At 26.1% G+C, this 16,577-nt stretch overlaps 1 protein-coding gene across 7 annotated transcripts in view; it reads left to right on the plus strand.

Annotated features, from left to right (window-relative positions):
- The window catches only part of LOC126897506 (uncharacterized), a 47,848-nt gene that overhangs the window by 8,699 nt on the left and 22,572 nt on the right, over window positions 1-16,577 (plus strand). For 2 of the 7 annotated variants that reach the window (XM_050671169.1, XM_050671171.1), the window contains 5 exons: window positions 12,636-12,680; window positions 12,816-12,860; window positions 13,284-13,325; window positions 13,537-13,578; window positions 14,908-15,082. The exons of 1 other annotated variant lie outside the window; for it this stretch is intronic. In XM_050671169.1, the coding sequence (XP_050527126.1) occupies window positions 12,636-12,680; window positions 12,816-12,860; window positions 13,284-13,325; window positions 13,537-13,578; window positions 14,908-15,082 (349 nt within the window). Of the gene's footprint in view, window positions 1-8,010; window positions 8,231-12,635; window positions 12,681-12,815; window positions 12,861-13,283; window positions 13,326-13,536; window positions 13,579-14,907; window positions 15,083-16,577 lie in introns of those variants that run through there. 4 more of the 7 variants (XM_050671168.1, XM_050671173.1, XM_050671170.1 and 1 more) reach the window with 3 other exon arrangements.

A 16,577-nucleotide genomic window follows, 5' to 3' on the forward strand; every position in this document is an offset into this window, starting at 1 on the left:
CGTCTATTTTAGTGTTATAATTTTGTTTAATAAAAGTCTACCGCCATTTAAATAATTGTGTGTTGTAAGATAGCACCCACAGATTAAAGCCAGATGATGACTAATAATATAAGTAACAGCACCAATTTCTCACCACCAGTCAATACTTTAAAATTTTAATAGCTTCTTAATTACTCATACAGAGTTTGTTATCCACTAGTCATTTTTACATCTAGACTTTTAACAAAGTAGTATTTATCTCTTTCAATAATCATAATTACTATATATAAAGATAATGAATGATATTTTTATTCCATTACGTAGCATCTAGACTGTAATTAACCTGATCAAAAATAATATGAACTGTCTTATAATTTTTTTAAATAATTGTCGTAATTCCGATAACTATTAATATAAAAATATATTTTTTGAAAGTATTAATAATTAATGAGTAGGTATAAAAATAGACAACTATTTTTTTCGTACCTATCAAATGTACACATGTTTTTGATAGAGAGCGTTATAAGTCAAAAAATGCTGATGACATTAAATTAATACTAACACAAAGTACTTAAAGATAATAAATTATTGAAATATTATTTATTTTTAGTGTTCTTGATAAATTACACTGTAAATTACAAGTCTTCGGGTTAATTTTTTTTTTATTTATAGTAAATTATACTATTTTGTGTTAAATATAGAGAGTCACGAATAATTTTTCAACTTTACAACTATTCAAATAATATAACATACAATATTTTTTTTAATTTATTAAAAAAAAGAAAATAAACTATATTAACGAAAAATATAAAAAAGATAATTATTTAATAGAGTAGATATTAAAATAATATTACAGTATGATTTGAGAAAAGAACAGAAAAAACCAAATAATTTCTGTTTAAATATTAGTTATAAATATGTAACTGTTTCCATGATAATTATCTAAGCTGGGTCATTCCATGTGAAATCATCTAATGTGTATGCTGCTATAGTTCAGAAATTTTTGACATTTTTATCATAGACTTCTTAAATATCATTGACAACAAAAATAATTTTTTTTTTTACCCGATAGCGCCTTTATTATAATTAAAAACATGAAAAAACCCCTTATGTTCTAGAGCCTATAACTTCACATCCAAATAAGCTATTACTGTGGAACTAGCACTGTTTTACTTATATTAAATATTAATTCGATTTCATTATTAAGTTTATGAATTTTGATTTTTTTTTAATATAGAAATTTTGATTTAAATTTTGCAGTATTTTGATAGCAAAATTTGAAGGTCAAAAAATTGTTTAATAAATTTTTTTTTTCTTTTTAGAAACTTTTATTAATGTAATTTTCACCCCTATCATATTTGAATCGATTTATAATTTTTTTTGTATCGTTTTACGGTCTTGACGCATGAAAATAGCCAACTTAATAGCGGTAGTCGCGAATGACGTCACTGGCTTATTGGCCTGCCTTTAGCACTTACGTGAGTGTCACGGATTCTGTTGTTGTTTGTTCGGCTTGCTTTTTTTTAGATGGTTTATGTGTTCAATTCACCTTATAAGCATATAATATACAGTTGATAGCATCGGGTTCGACTGTACTAATTGACACATTGAAATGCTCGTCACAGTGGTACGAAGAAGAAAGGTTAGATTACTCATTTTCTGTTTCTTTTTTATCTAAATATCAATTGTTAATATATTTATGTTATTATATTTTGTTATATTTCCTTAAATATAACTACTAACCATAGATTTAGGGTAAATTATAGTAGTTATTGTATTGGATAATATCAAACGGGGAAATAAATTACAGTTCATAAAACTTAATTTTTATTTTATTATTATTTTTTTTTAATTTAAAAGTATTTCACGTCATACAGTTTGGTCCGTTGGGGAACGGATTTTTGGAATTATTTTTTTTATCTTGTTAAAGTAATTTTAGAATTTGCTTTTAATTGCTTAGATTATAGGGTTTTTTTTAGGTGCCTCATTACTAGACTACAGATGTGTAGACGTAGGTTACATTACTCTCTCAACTAGACTATAGGTCAGTTAACATAGGGTTTTCGTTTACCCCATTCTCGAGTAGAAGGTATCGTAGGGGAGAACAGCTCAGAATTTTGAATAAACCACCTCCCCTTGCAGTGTGAAGAGTTTAAGCTATAATGCCGTTTTGACCGGGTTGGTACGGTAGACAAAATGAAAAGATAATGCAATTGATAATTAGTTGCTATTTATTATATTTAAAAATATATTTAAACTTATAATTGACTTTACGACTTTAATGAGTTGATACTTAATTAATATAAAAGATTCAGTGAAAGTGATTTAGTGGAGAGTCGTTAAGGTTCGACCCTATGAACTATATGATTTTTGAATGAGTAGCTGACTACTACTGGCGCGTCGCCGGCTGTAGGCCCTATACATTGAAAAGGGCTGAGCAAACATCGAATGTTCTAGAAGGACTAGATGCTTGCCTGGCTAATACTTTATATACAAGACCAAAGGGGCTTCCGTTCCCATAATTAATATATACTATTAAATTACACAATTACAATTAGGCAGCAAAAAGCCAGTTCACGACAATGCGTATGCGCACTATAGCTTAAACCAACACCATTTTGAATGACCCCCTAAGTCAGATTGTATAATTAACTAACTTAAAAAAAAGAAAATAATCAAATTAAGAAAATAATAATGGTTGATAACAAAATTTGGTCCAGAATTTTTTATGGTATTAGCATTTTTATATACAGCCTAGTGATGAAACATTGGTGAAGTTATTTTTAACTTCACACGCTCTGTAAATGGTTTCTAGTATCTACGCTGTGTAAATTGAGAAATTCTTCCCTACACTTGTGTTACTATCTGAAGTAGGTAGTAAACTCAAGTAAACTTTTTTGTTCAATTTTTAGATATACAATAATAGATTGAAGAATTAGACGTTTCACAAAGTGATGAAAATTATTGTAGGCAATGAACTTGATTATATTAGAGCTGTGGGCACATGTCTTTGAGGCGGACGATGAAATAACTTTTAAGGCTATGTACGAATTTCTACAATTTCGATATAATCTTTTTTTTGTTGTTGTTACCAAGCTCGTGCGCAGAATTTCAAAGTGGGGGAGGGGAGGTAAAAAATATATATATAAAATAGATACATCAATAACTATCAAATATTATATACTTTATATTTATAATATAAATAAATCATGACAAAATAATTGTAATATTTATAAATATAAATGCACACAAACAAAATTGAAATTGCGTTGTTTTCTAAATTTTGAAGGTTTTATTTATACTATAAAATTAAAAATTATTGTTTTATTAAATTTAATTTACGATGAGTAGAAAATAATTCGTTTAATACTTTGTTGATACCCACGTTTATGTCACGATGGATAACCAGTCCGTTTAAACGACCTTCACCCATAGATGACCGTAAATAGGGTTTGAGCCGACGTAATGTTGAAAATGAACTTTTATTGGTCACTGCAGTCACCGGAAAGACTGACATTACACGTGACATTTTATGAACATTTGGAAACGCATATATATTATAAATATCGAGGGCATCAAGGGCGTTTCGAATATTTACCAGCTTGTCGTTGTCACCAAATTTCTACCTCATTTATCCAAATTTCTGGGGAATCATCGTGTAAAATTAAACAATAAGTTTCAAATAACTTTTTACAAGAATCTTTGTCTTTGTTTCAATGGGAAAAAGATATGAGACGTTTGACAAAATATTACGATGCTTGAGGAAGCGATCTTGAAGATGAGTAATAAGTAAATCAAGGTATGGTATGTAAATAATAATTTTATAATAATTTTCTAAAGAGTCGGTTATGATGTTAGAATGATGGATTTGACGTGAGACAAGTCAAGTTTTAGTCACAGGTATATTGTAAATTTACTTATTGCAAATATCTTCTACAGTTACAAAAATTGTGTAGAATATTGTCTACTTTTCTCAAGTTCGTGTTTTGCAGCATTTGCTAACATCACGGCCTCGACCAAATTTTGATTTTCCGTTTGTAAAACTCAATGATTAAGACAATGCATATACTGAATTCAAAAGGTGAATTGAAATTTGAAATTCTAATGTTTCAATTGCTGATAGCAGTTGAAAAGATCCGGATGTTGTTTTTGAGTCTTTCCAAGTTCTCGAAATATTTTCTAAGGCATCAATAACTGCTGGTTGTAAATCTTAATGAGTTACAATCGACTCATGCTGTAGTACTCACCTTGTTGCACAATATTTGTAGTGTTGAAGAATTTGACTAGTTTTTTTTTAATAAATCTTATCAATTAGAAGTGTGTGCAGTAGGTGTAAAGTATTTCAATAGTTGTGTATGTGAAAACCTCCACTAGTCAACCGGTCTGATATCTGTCATTCTATCGTCATCAGCTGACCGTCACTGTGCACCTGTACCAATATTGTTGTATTTCCCCCAATGAACGTGTTCAAAGTTGGCACCACCACCACCCGGCGTCACTATCACCGGGTACTATACAAATGCCGCGACAACGGATTTTTTTCTTCTCTCAGCTATACTACCGAGACGACAAGTTGTCTGTCTATATTTGTTTTGTTGTGAAAACCACGTTTTTTGTATTTTTTTTTTGTCCTCCGTTTTTTTTCTAATAAAATAAAAACGTTGAGATGTCAATGATGGTGGTGATGCGAGGCACAACTATGGCCGGTGGTGGGCCGTCACTCCTCTAGATCAACAACAACAAGTATAACATGAATCCCCCTGTTCTTCCCCATTATTAATATTGTTTATATAGCACCTCTTTTTTGCTTCCTTTTTTATTATTCTTTCCTTATGAATATATATATTTAAAATAATAATTATAAATTTTTAATCACAAAAAAAAATGTTANTTTTAATCATAAAAAAAAAAATGTTATTATATTATCCATGGCCTTTATCTTTTTACTCTTCTTTCATTTTATTATGAATCTTTGTTTTTTTTTTTTAAATCAAAACCTAGCAGCTCCGTCAACGAGTACTATCCTCGCTTGGCTCGGCTACTAGGTCACTGTTCAGTGTTCCCCTGGACAGTGGGTAAATAGTAGGCCCTCTTTTTTGGCTGAAACCTTACATATTTTTTAACTTTTTTTTTTATTACTACAAAATATCATTATTTTGTATTGCACCCTGATGTGCAATTTGCCTTTTTAGAGTATTAATGAAGTTATAAATAGATTGGACTATACCAAGGCAGTTTTTGAGTTGAGGGATACTACATGCGGCGAAAAAATTGTCGTACGCGTCACGCAACGATTAGTAACTACTGCGCATGCATATGTATATTATGACAAGTGTTAAACATACACGTATACTGTACAATTTTTTAGCTTGGATGCGAAGCTGAGAAAGTATTTGTTTTACTATGATGTGTTTTTTTTGTCTGTTACCACTTTTTCTCAGCTCTCACCAAACCAATTTCTTTCAACGATACGTTAAAAGATCACAAACTGTATCTAGTCGAAAGCATTACCCTCAAAAATTGAAAAAAATTCCCTCGTTCCCCGTAAATGGGGGAAACCTCTAAAATAAATTACAAATTCAAAAATCGCTTATTTTGGACATTTTTTCAATTTTTTTTTACTTAAAACTGCCATAACTTTCTTAAAAATAACTAAACAATATAATTTTTTTTTATAGATTCGTGTTTTTTTTTATAAATCTAACCCTTTACCTGCCTACAGTGAGGAATTCAAAATGATTACTTTTTCACAGAAAATTGACTTTTTCAACTTAACTTTTGAAGTGTTCCGGAAAGTTTTTTATTTATATATATATATATTAAATTAAAGCTAAAATAATGTACTTTATTATGAAAATAAAAAAATTTCGGACTTTGTTTTGTCTTTCCGGTAAAAATGGCTACCAAATGCTATTTTTGTGTGAAAATTCTCGATTTTATTTTTTACATTTTTAACTTTATAATGCTATAACTTATTGAAAATTCAATTGTTTGATTATTAATATTATTTTAGATTAATTTAAGTATCAAAACCGACGCCATGTCATCGCCTACAAAAATAATATCATTTAATTTTAAACTAAAAGATTTATGACAATATTGTACAGTTAATGAGATGAAGTTGTAATAGTGTGTTTGTTTACTTTATCAATAATCAACAAAGTAATTATACATTCGCACATTACTTTATGCAATAACAAAAATTTTGAATTTCGTAGAATAATATTGAAGTCTTTCGTTAATTAATTTTACCGAAAGAGAATAATACTATAGAAACACAATCTACATATATAAAGGTATTGATATACAGAATGATTGATTTATCATTGACCAATAAATATCTCCTAAATAAAAAATTTCTTTAGTTCTTTAAATTCAATAAGGCATAGAATTTTCTTAACTGCAACTTAAGTTACTCCTTTTAATTAATAAAAAGCTCATTCCAATTGCAATTACTTAATAAGTTTTTGGCCTTAAACTACAAATCGACTTCATTAGTTTTCATTGTTAAGTAATTGTACCATTTCCAATTACAATTTAACATGCTAAAGTACATAAAACTTAATCTTCTAAATAAACCACAAAAAAGTAAAATATAATGATATCTGACAGTGATTAAAATCACTATCAATAAAAACGCTTCGATGCAAATCATTAGACAGTGTTTAATTAAAAAAAATGATGGATTTTTCCAAAAGCTACATGATCTACTATTTCCTTATTAATATCATGAATGAAAAAGGAATCATTAAAAAATATTATTTCTCATAAAAAAATTGTGTTGATCCATACAATTTTCAATAAGTTATAGCATTATAAAGTTAAAAATATAAAAAATAAAATCGAGATTGTTCACACAAAAATAACATTCAGTAATTATTTTCACTGTGAAAACAAAGTCCGAAATTTTTTTTCCATGATAAAGTATATAACATTAGCTTTAATTTAATAAATATATAAAAATGTTAGAATTTCCGGAACATTTTCATAAGTCAAGTTGAGAAAGTTAATTTTTTGTGAAAAAGTTGTCATTTTAAGGGGGGATCCCGTGGGCATGTAAATTGTCAGATTTATAAAAAAAATATACTAAATAAAAGGTACTGATATCATGCATCTATATAAAAAAAAAATTATATTGATTTGTTTTTTTTTAAAAAGTTATGGCAATTTTAAGTAAAAAAAATTAAAAAAATTTCGAAAATAAGCAATTTTTAAATTTGTAATTTTTTTGGAGATTTTGGCCATTTACGGCAAACGAGAGTACAATTTTCTACTTTTGAGGGTAATATCTTCGGCTAGATATGATTTGTGATCTTTTGACGTATCATTGAAAGAAATCGATTCGGTGAGAGCTATGAAAAAATGGTAAAAGACACAAAAAAAAAAACACAATTCATAGTAAAACCAATATCTTTTCATGATATTTGGAGTATTTAAGTATTGACACAGCCACGGCGTTGTCACCTGTTTGACACCACGCGGTCGTGTCAGCTCCTTTTCATCAACCGCCCCACTGTAAACCGGACCGTTACACCCACGCGTTATATTCATTGTGTAAAGTCAAATAAATTCCTAGCGACGAATAGCTGCCGCAATAATACGTGAAGTCAGTCATCATCGTGACACTGATATCGAGATTTGTTTTCTTTTTTTTTACCTTCCGTGAGCTCATCCGAACCACAAACGCAGCCATGAACATTTATTTATTTCCGATTATATATATATATATATATATATTTACATACTCTGCGTTTCAGATTTTTTTCATCACATCTTGTTTTTGAGATAATTACTAACTAATAATTAAGTATTTAATAAAACCAATAAATCATTATAAAAAAGAACACCTCTGACAGTATTTTGTATTAATAAACGCATGAACTCACACTAATAAACTTATTATTTTCCAAATTAAAAACATTTATGCAAATATTTGTCAGTTGTTTTGAGTATGAAGTAAAGATAAATTTATAAGATATAAATTTCAAATTATTTTTAAAATAGTAACAAAAGAAAATCATTCTATATAATCGATATTATGTTATAAAAAAAATTTATTTGCAAACATTATATTCTTACTTCGTTAGTGTAATTTAATTATTTAAGAATTCTAAAAAGTACATTTTGAAAAATGCGTTGTCATAATATATTATTATTAATATATATATTTGTATGTATTACGTCAGTATTGGCTGGAAAAAAAAATCGTGTCAAAAAAGGGAAAGACAGATCTTTATCAAAATCTGCTGAGGTAAAATGATTAATAATTACAATTTTTTTTTTAAGCTATAACTTGTATAAAATGTAATTCATATAAATTGCCATAATAGAGCTATAGTACATTGAAAAAAATTGTTTCTCTTAAAATTTATATAAATTATTGTGAATTATACTATTTATTATTAATGAAAAACATTCTATTTCTTTATAATCATACATAATAAGCTCCGTCGTAATACACCATCGTCGAAACCCTTAGAAAAATCTATTAAATATACAAATATAACACAAAAACTAATGGGACATTGTTTTACTACGTAAAAAATCATAAAATTTAAAAAAATAGAAATTGTTAGTTAAGTCTATTAAATATTTAAAAGCATAAAAGAGAAGTATACTGAAATTCAAATTATTAATATTAAANATAAAACAAAAACTAATGTGACATTGTTTTACTACGTAAAAAAATCATAAAATAACTGCTATCAAACTTTACCAGTAAAATAAATTTGTTTAAATGTAATAATATTCTCTAAACCTCTCCCCTTACAATAAAACATAACTCAATTACACTAATGAATTGTACTATGAATAATCTAAATATATAATAAAAATTGAAAAATTAGTGAATGCTGAAAAAATATTTAGCGATGTCCGATATAAAATCTAATATAAATTGTATTCAGGCATTTCAAAATAATTTTTTAAGAAAATTAACCAACTCCCCTCCATACGTATCAAATTATACCCTCCATTCTGATCTAAAAATTAAAACTGTTAAAGANCTTTAAGAAAATTAACCAGCTCCCCTCCATACGTATCAAATTATACCCTCCATTCTGATCTAAAAATTAAAACTGTTAAAGGAGAAGCAATAACATATTATAAAAGATTCCATACTCGACTAGCCTACCACTCCAATCCCCTAATAAAAGATCTTTCAACTAATGCTATTCCTGGTAATCCTCCGAGACGCTTAAAGCGCAAGTGGTGTAGAGATCTATTAACTTAACTTTAATTAAAAATAAAAAACAATCACTTAAAAGTGTCATCAATGGGTGGCTTCTTTTATCAAGTATTCCATGTTATAATTATTTTAGCTAATATTCTTAATGTACCTATAAGGAACAGATAGTGTATATATTAATAAAGAAAAAAAAGCACAGGGGGGTCGCAGCACAGTGGTGAAGTGGCATAGATGGATCAAGTATAATGATATCTGACAGTGATTAAAATCACTATAAAAAAAAAACGCTTCGATGCAAATCTTTAGATAGTGTTTAATTTTAAAAAATTGGTGGATTATTCCAAAAGCTACATGATCTGCTAGTTCATTATTAATATCCTACTTAAGATAAAGTATGTCGAATGAAAAAAGGATTATTAAAAAATATTATTTCTTATAAAAAAATAATGTTGATCCATACACTTTTAAATATGTCATAGCATAATAAAGTTAAAAATGTAAAAAATAAAATCGAGAATTTTCACATAATAATAGCATTTGGTAGCCATTTTCACCGTGAAGATAAAATAAAGTCCGAAATTTTTTTTTTCCATAATAAAGTATATTACATTAGCTTTAATTTAAGATATATATAAAAGTGTCAGACTTTCCGGAACACTTTCAAAATTTAAGTTGAAAAAGTTCTACTTTCTACATGCATTTTTTAGATTTGAACCCCCCTCGTATATAGGGAAATGGTCGGATTTAAAAAAACAGTATGTCAAATGAAAGATGTATATAAATACTACTCCTCATAAAAAAATTGTACTGATCCATACATTTTTCAAAAAGTTATAGCATAATAAAGTTAAAAATGTAAAATACAAAATCGAAAATTTTCACACAAAAATAGCATTCGGTAGCTATTTTCACCATGAAGATAAAATAAAGTCCGAAATTTTTTTTTACCATAATAAAGTATATTACATTAGCTTTAATTTAAGATATATATAAAAGTGTCAGACTTTCCGGAACACTTTCAAAATTTAAGTTGAAAAAGTAAATTTTTTGTGAAAAAGTTGTCATTTTAAATCCCCCCCTGTGGGCAGGTAAAGGGTCAGATATAAAAAAAATATATACCAAATGATAGGTAAAGACATCATGCATCTATAAAAAAAAAAATTATATTGATCCATACATCTTTCAAAAAGATATAGCATTATAAAGTTAAAAATATAAAAAAGAATTTTTTTACAAAAATCGTATATTTTTTATAAACTTTGATGTCTGTTTTCACCATGAAGATAAAATAAAATCAGAAATTTTTTTTTACCATAATAAAGTATATTACATTAGCTTTAATTTAAGATATATATTAAAGTGTCAGACCTTCCGGAACACTTTCAAAATTTAAGTTGAAAAAGTTCTACTTTTTACATGCATTTTTTAGATTTGAACCCCTCTCGTATATAGGGAAATAGTCCGATTTAAAAAAACAGTATGTCAAATGAAAGATGTATATGAATACTACTCCTCATAAAAAAATTATACTGATCCATACATTTTTCAAAAAGTTATAGCATAATAAAGTTAAAAATGTAAAATACAAAATCTAAAATGTTCACACAAAAATAGCATTCGGTAGCCATTTTCACCGTGAAGATAAAATAAAGTCCGAAATTTTTTTTTTGCATAATAAAGAACATTGCATTAGCTTCAATTTAAGATATATATAAAAGTGTCAGACCTTCCAGAACATTTTCAAAAGTCAAGTTGAAAAAGTTAATTTTTTGTGAAAAAGTTGTCATTTTAAATCCCCCCTTGTGGGCAGATTAAGGGTTAAATTTATGAAAAAAATATACCAAATGAAAGGTAATGATATTNGGCAGATTAAGGGTTAAATTTATGAAAAAAGTATACCAAATGAAAGGTAATAATATTATGCATCTATATAAAAAAGAATTATATTGATATGTTTATTTTTGAAAAAGTTATGGCAGTTTTTAGTAAAAAAATTGAAAAAATTTCGAAAATTAGTGATTTTTAAATTTGTAATTTTTTTGGAGGTTTGCCCCATTTACGGGGAATGAGCGAAATTTTTTCAATTTTTTGAGGGTAATGTATTCGTTTAGATACGATTTGTGATCTTTTAACGTATCGTTGAAAGAAATTGATCCAGTGAGAGCTGAGAAAAAGTGGCAACAGAAACAAAAAAAAAAAATAAAAAAAAACACATCTTAGTAAAACCAATACCTTCTCAGCTTCGCATCGAAGCTAAAACAATCACTTAAAAGTGTCAGCAATGGGTAACTTCTTTTATCAAGTATTCCATGTTATAATTATTTTAGCTAATACTCTTATTGTACCTATAGGGAACAGATTGTGTATATATTAATAAAGGAAAAAAAAATGTAATAATATTCTCTAATCCTCTCCCCTTACAATATGACATAACTTTGGTTAAAATCTGTTGGTTTTTATCTGGATTATAAGTTTCATTTTTCTTGGCACTCTAAGTCACGTCTTCTAAATTTTTTTGCTCCATGAAAACGATTTTTTGGCCGTTTCTCTTATACAGAATGATTTATTTATCATAACCAATTCAATTACTTACAGGATAAATATAATTGAAACATTTTTTTGTTTTTTTGGATATCTTTAGTTACACATTATTATTGAATTATTCACTATGTAATACTTTTTAAATTCATCCTTTATGCCTTGTAAGGATGTCAACTTTTTTTTTTTTTAATGGGAACACATATATTGAATTTAATAAAATGTTTGAGTTTTTAATATAATAGTAAATGGTATTTGAATTTTTAATATAACTTTATTCGTTTATTAGATATAAACATTTAAAGTTTCAAATTTTTGAGTTAATATACGTGTACAAAACACAAGGGATTGCAAATACAAGTAGCTAATTAATTTTTTTGACATCAATGTATATATAAATATCATTATAAATACAGAAACTGACAATATAAAAGTATTATGTATTTATAGTAATAATTGATAACTAACAATCTGTGAAAATGACAGCAATGTCATAAAAAACCTCTAGATATATCTAAGTATTTTGTAGTCACATTATTATTTAAATTAAAATTTAGACTATTATTCTGAAAAAGTGCTTCTGAAGTAATACTTTTTTTGCACAACACATATTTTGTCCGACGTAGTTGGGTACTTTCACCCTAATCAGTAGCTTACCTGTACAGACAATGGTTTATCGCTCTATAGGTGCTTGATGACCACAGGATCTGGGGGGGATTCACAGCTCATCGAAAATTAGTTATATAGATAATGTAGCATAATTGATTATTTATATAAATATTTCCAATAAAAAATATCTTCCTAAATGTATCAAATAATAAATAATCAATTGTAATCATAAGATTACTCAATTCAAGAGATTTTCGTTATAATTTTCAACAGCATTATATATTAAAATTCAAATGTTTGTTTATTATTTGTATTTCTTTAGGTTAAAATTAGTAACGATGAAACGTTGACAGACTCCATTAATAAGGTGAGATTACTTTAATCATATTAAGTTTTTAACTTGATTATCTTAATAACTTTTTGCAATAAAATAAATATTAAGTAAAATGTAGTTTGGAAAAACAAAGAATTATTTTACTAATTCAAAATATTTTATGTTTAGGTCAATTTAAATGACAAAACCGATGTGAAGCCACCTACTACACAAGTAATGTATTAAAATTCTAATTTAAAATACTTGTGACAGTGTTGTTAAGTCGATGAAGTGAAATAATAACAGCGGGTTCGTTTATATTATCAGTGATCAGGACAGATATTGAAGTCGTATATTATTTAATGTGATATCAAAAACACATATTTAGCAGAATTATATTAAAAGACATCATTGATTAATTTTACCAAACAACTTGATAATTTTTGACACTCATAAAACATAAATAAAGATTATTTGTTTATTTGTGATATTTTCTTCTCATAAACGGAACACTAATACAATATATTCCATTGAAATAAAATAACGTTAAATAAATCATAACACGGACTGTTAATTAATTAATAAATTCTTATAATGATTGATATATTAGTGAAATGATTAATTATTAAATATAGTAATTGTGAAAAAATGTTACAGGAAGTGAATAATATACCAGAAACACAATCTACACTTATAAAGGTATTGATATACAAAATGATTGTTTTATCATTGATCAATAAATTTCTTCTAATTAAGTAATGATTTAACCATATTTTTATGGTTTTATTTATTTCCCTATTTATATGTAATTAAATATTTTTTGGATTCAAAAAAATTAATTAAATAATAAATTCGTTCAACTAATATACTACTTTTTATATTAAAAATAGCGACTTTAACAATTTTACAGGAAGAAAATAATAAACCAGAAAACCGACCTTCGCTATTAAAGGTATTAATATAGTGGAGTCTTTAATATGTTATTATTACTTTTAACGACTAAATTTAGTTCTTATTTATCATTTAGAGAATTTTATATGCAGCATTTTTTTTTACTCAGAGAAAAATGAAAAATTAACTACTTATAATTACAGTTCTTTAAATTTCAATAACGTTTAGAATTTTCTTTGCTGTACCTTTAACTACTTGTAATAATTAATAATAAGCTCATTGCAATTACTTTATAAGTTTTTGGTCATAAACTACAAATCGACTTTACTGGTTTTCATTGTAAAAAAATTATAATAATTTAAAAAATAAGTACTAAAAATAATAACAATGCTTCAGTACTTCTTTTTTATTAACAATGGTATACGTTTTAAAAATATTGTTTTCTATGAGTTATTTATATAACCAACTTTGTGTTTGAATAAAATCGGAACATACAAATGTTCAATTTATCATTCAAATCTACATAAAACTTAATCTTCTAAATAAATCACAAAATGTATTTCTATACAGTACAAATTCTTTAATGTTTTATTTAGAATTAAAGCCCTTCCAAAAACTTTAGTGAATGTTACAATTATTTCAACAGTTGTTTTAATACAGTTGATTAAATTAGTTTACTAAGAAATTTAATCATTAGATATATTAAAAAAAACATGTATCTTCTACTTTATGTAATTAAGTATTTTTAAATAGATTAGATAATATTTATAACATTTCCAATTTAATCCATTTTGTTTTTTTGATTGTTAAACATAATGATCTAATTTAACGATAGTAAATTCCATTTTTAATAATTTAAATTTTTTTAAATTTTCGGAGGGGTTCTCGATTCCAATGAACCATTCCCTGAGAGTATATGTCCTCGCATAGTATTTTAATAGGATCGAAATAATGATATTTTCGATAGTATGGAAAACAAGTATTTTATTGTTTACTCTTAGAAATTTGTAAAATTTGGATAAAAAAAAAATATACTTTCCAGGGCTGTAATTTATTTAAAACATCAAAATAATTTTATGTTAATAATAATAATTATTATTATTATAAACATTTTTTATTTTTTTGTAAATCCAAAGCAATATAAAAATTGTTTTCCTCCTATAAATAATTTAGTAAATAATTGAAATCCTATTTTATAGCTTGAAATACTGCCTGTTTAGGTGTTGAAAAATTAAATAAATAAATAAATTAAATTATGAATTTTAATCATTTATAACTATTTTTTTTTTAATTTTTAATTTATTACTTGTAATTTTTTAGAATNTATGAATTTTAATCATTTATAACTATATTTTTTTTAATTTTTAATTTATTACTTGTAATTTTTTAGAATGATATAACAACTGATCAAATTAATTTGCTTACGAGTATTTATAATGTAGTGACTTCTAACGGTACGGAAAAATTAACTGTTGACATTTTGAAATCCATTTTTACAACGCTTGAACAGAAAAAAAGCGATGAGGAATATAATATGATAATGAAATTCCTTGATTCTAATGATGGTAATTATAAAATTAGTGTCTATTACAATAGATATCTATCTAAACTGGAAGCAGTCCTAAATTATTTTTTTGAGGAAGTAGAAAACAAAATTGTTATAGTCATAAATTTGAAAATTAAATTTTTTACTATTTTTACCTAAATAACTTTTCAAATTCTTTTTAATAAGTCTACTCTTGACTTGTAATAATTATAGATTAACATTTTACGACCAGTATTCGTAAGTGTAATGGAAATTATGAAAAGAAAGGTGATACGATACGACATTAATTCTCTTAACCAAAGGCGTCATAGAGTCAAACCTTATTATTAGCCACCGTGCTTTTACTATTTACTTGTTGATTCACTTTCAGTTTAATAATTTATAATATGGTGTTTAGCTTAAGGGAACACAGTAGCGTATTAAAACGAATTCTATAAAATATAATATATTCACTGCCCTCTTGTCGTAGTTCGAGGATACTTAATTTTAAAAACCTAGCACAATGGGTCGCGGTACAGTGATGACGTAGTATAATAATATCTGACAGTCATTAAAATCACTATAAAAAAAAAAACGCTACGATGTAAATCTTAAGATAGTGTTTAATTTTAAAAACTTAATGGATTATTCCAAAAGCTACATGATCTGCTAGTTCCTTATTAATATCCTGATTAAGATAAAGTATATCAAATGAAAAAGGGACTATTAAAAAATATTATTTCTCATAAAAAAATTGTGTTAATCCATAAACTTTTCAATAAGTTATAGAATTATAAAGTTAAAAATGTAAAAAATAAAATCGAGAATTTTCACACAAAAATAGCATTCGGTAGTCATTTTCACTGTGAAGACAAAATAAAGTCCGAAATTTTTATCCATGATAAAATATATTACATTAGCTTTAATTTAAGATATATATAAAAGAGTCAGACTTTCCGTAACATTTTCAAAAGTCAAGTTGAAAAAGTTAATTTTTTGTGAAAAAGTTGTCATTTTAAATCCCCAACGTGGGCAGATAAAAGCCAGATTTATGAAAAAAATATATCAAATGAAAAGTACAAATTTTATTTATATTTTTATTTTTAATAAATTAAGCAAAAGTCATAATGAAATAATCTCATTCATATTTAACGAATTTAGTTGAGTTAATACAGGGAATTGTAATTTTTCAAAAATATTTAAGGGTTGGGTGGTAAACATTTTTTAGAATAGGTGAATACTTCCATTCGTAATTCTTTTTTATAATAAATAAGTTTCATGTTTTTTGTCTAAGTATAGTGCTTTATGTTAACAAGTTGACTTTTTTGCTATGCGGAGTGGTTTGATTATATAAGCTAAAATATTAGTTTTTTTTAAATTATGTTTAATGTACTTTTAATTCCTTTTTTAACAACAAATAATTTTTAATATTAGCTTTGATGCGAAGCTGAGAAGGTATTGCTTTTACTATGATGTGATTTTTTTTTTGTGTTTGTTACCACTTTTTCTCAGCTCTCACCGAACGGATTTATTTC

The sequence above is a fragment of the Daktulosphaira vitifoliae genome, unplaced genomic scaffold, assembly GCF_025091365.1.
Source record: "Daktulosphaira vitifoliae isolate Bord-2020 unplaced genomic scaffold, ASM2509136v1 Scaffold_2, whole genome shotgun sequence".
NCBI lineage: Eukaryota > Metazoa > Arthropoda > Insecta > Hemiptera > Phylloxeridae > Daktulosphaira > Daktulosphaira vitifoliae.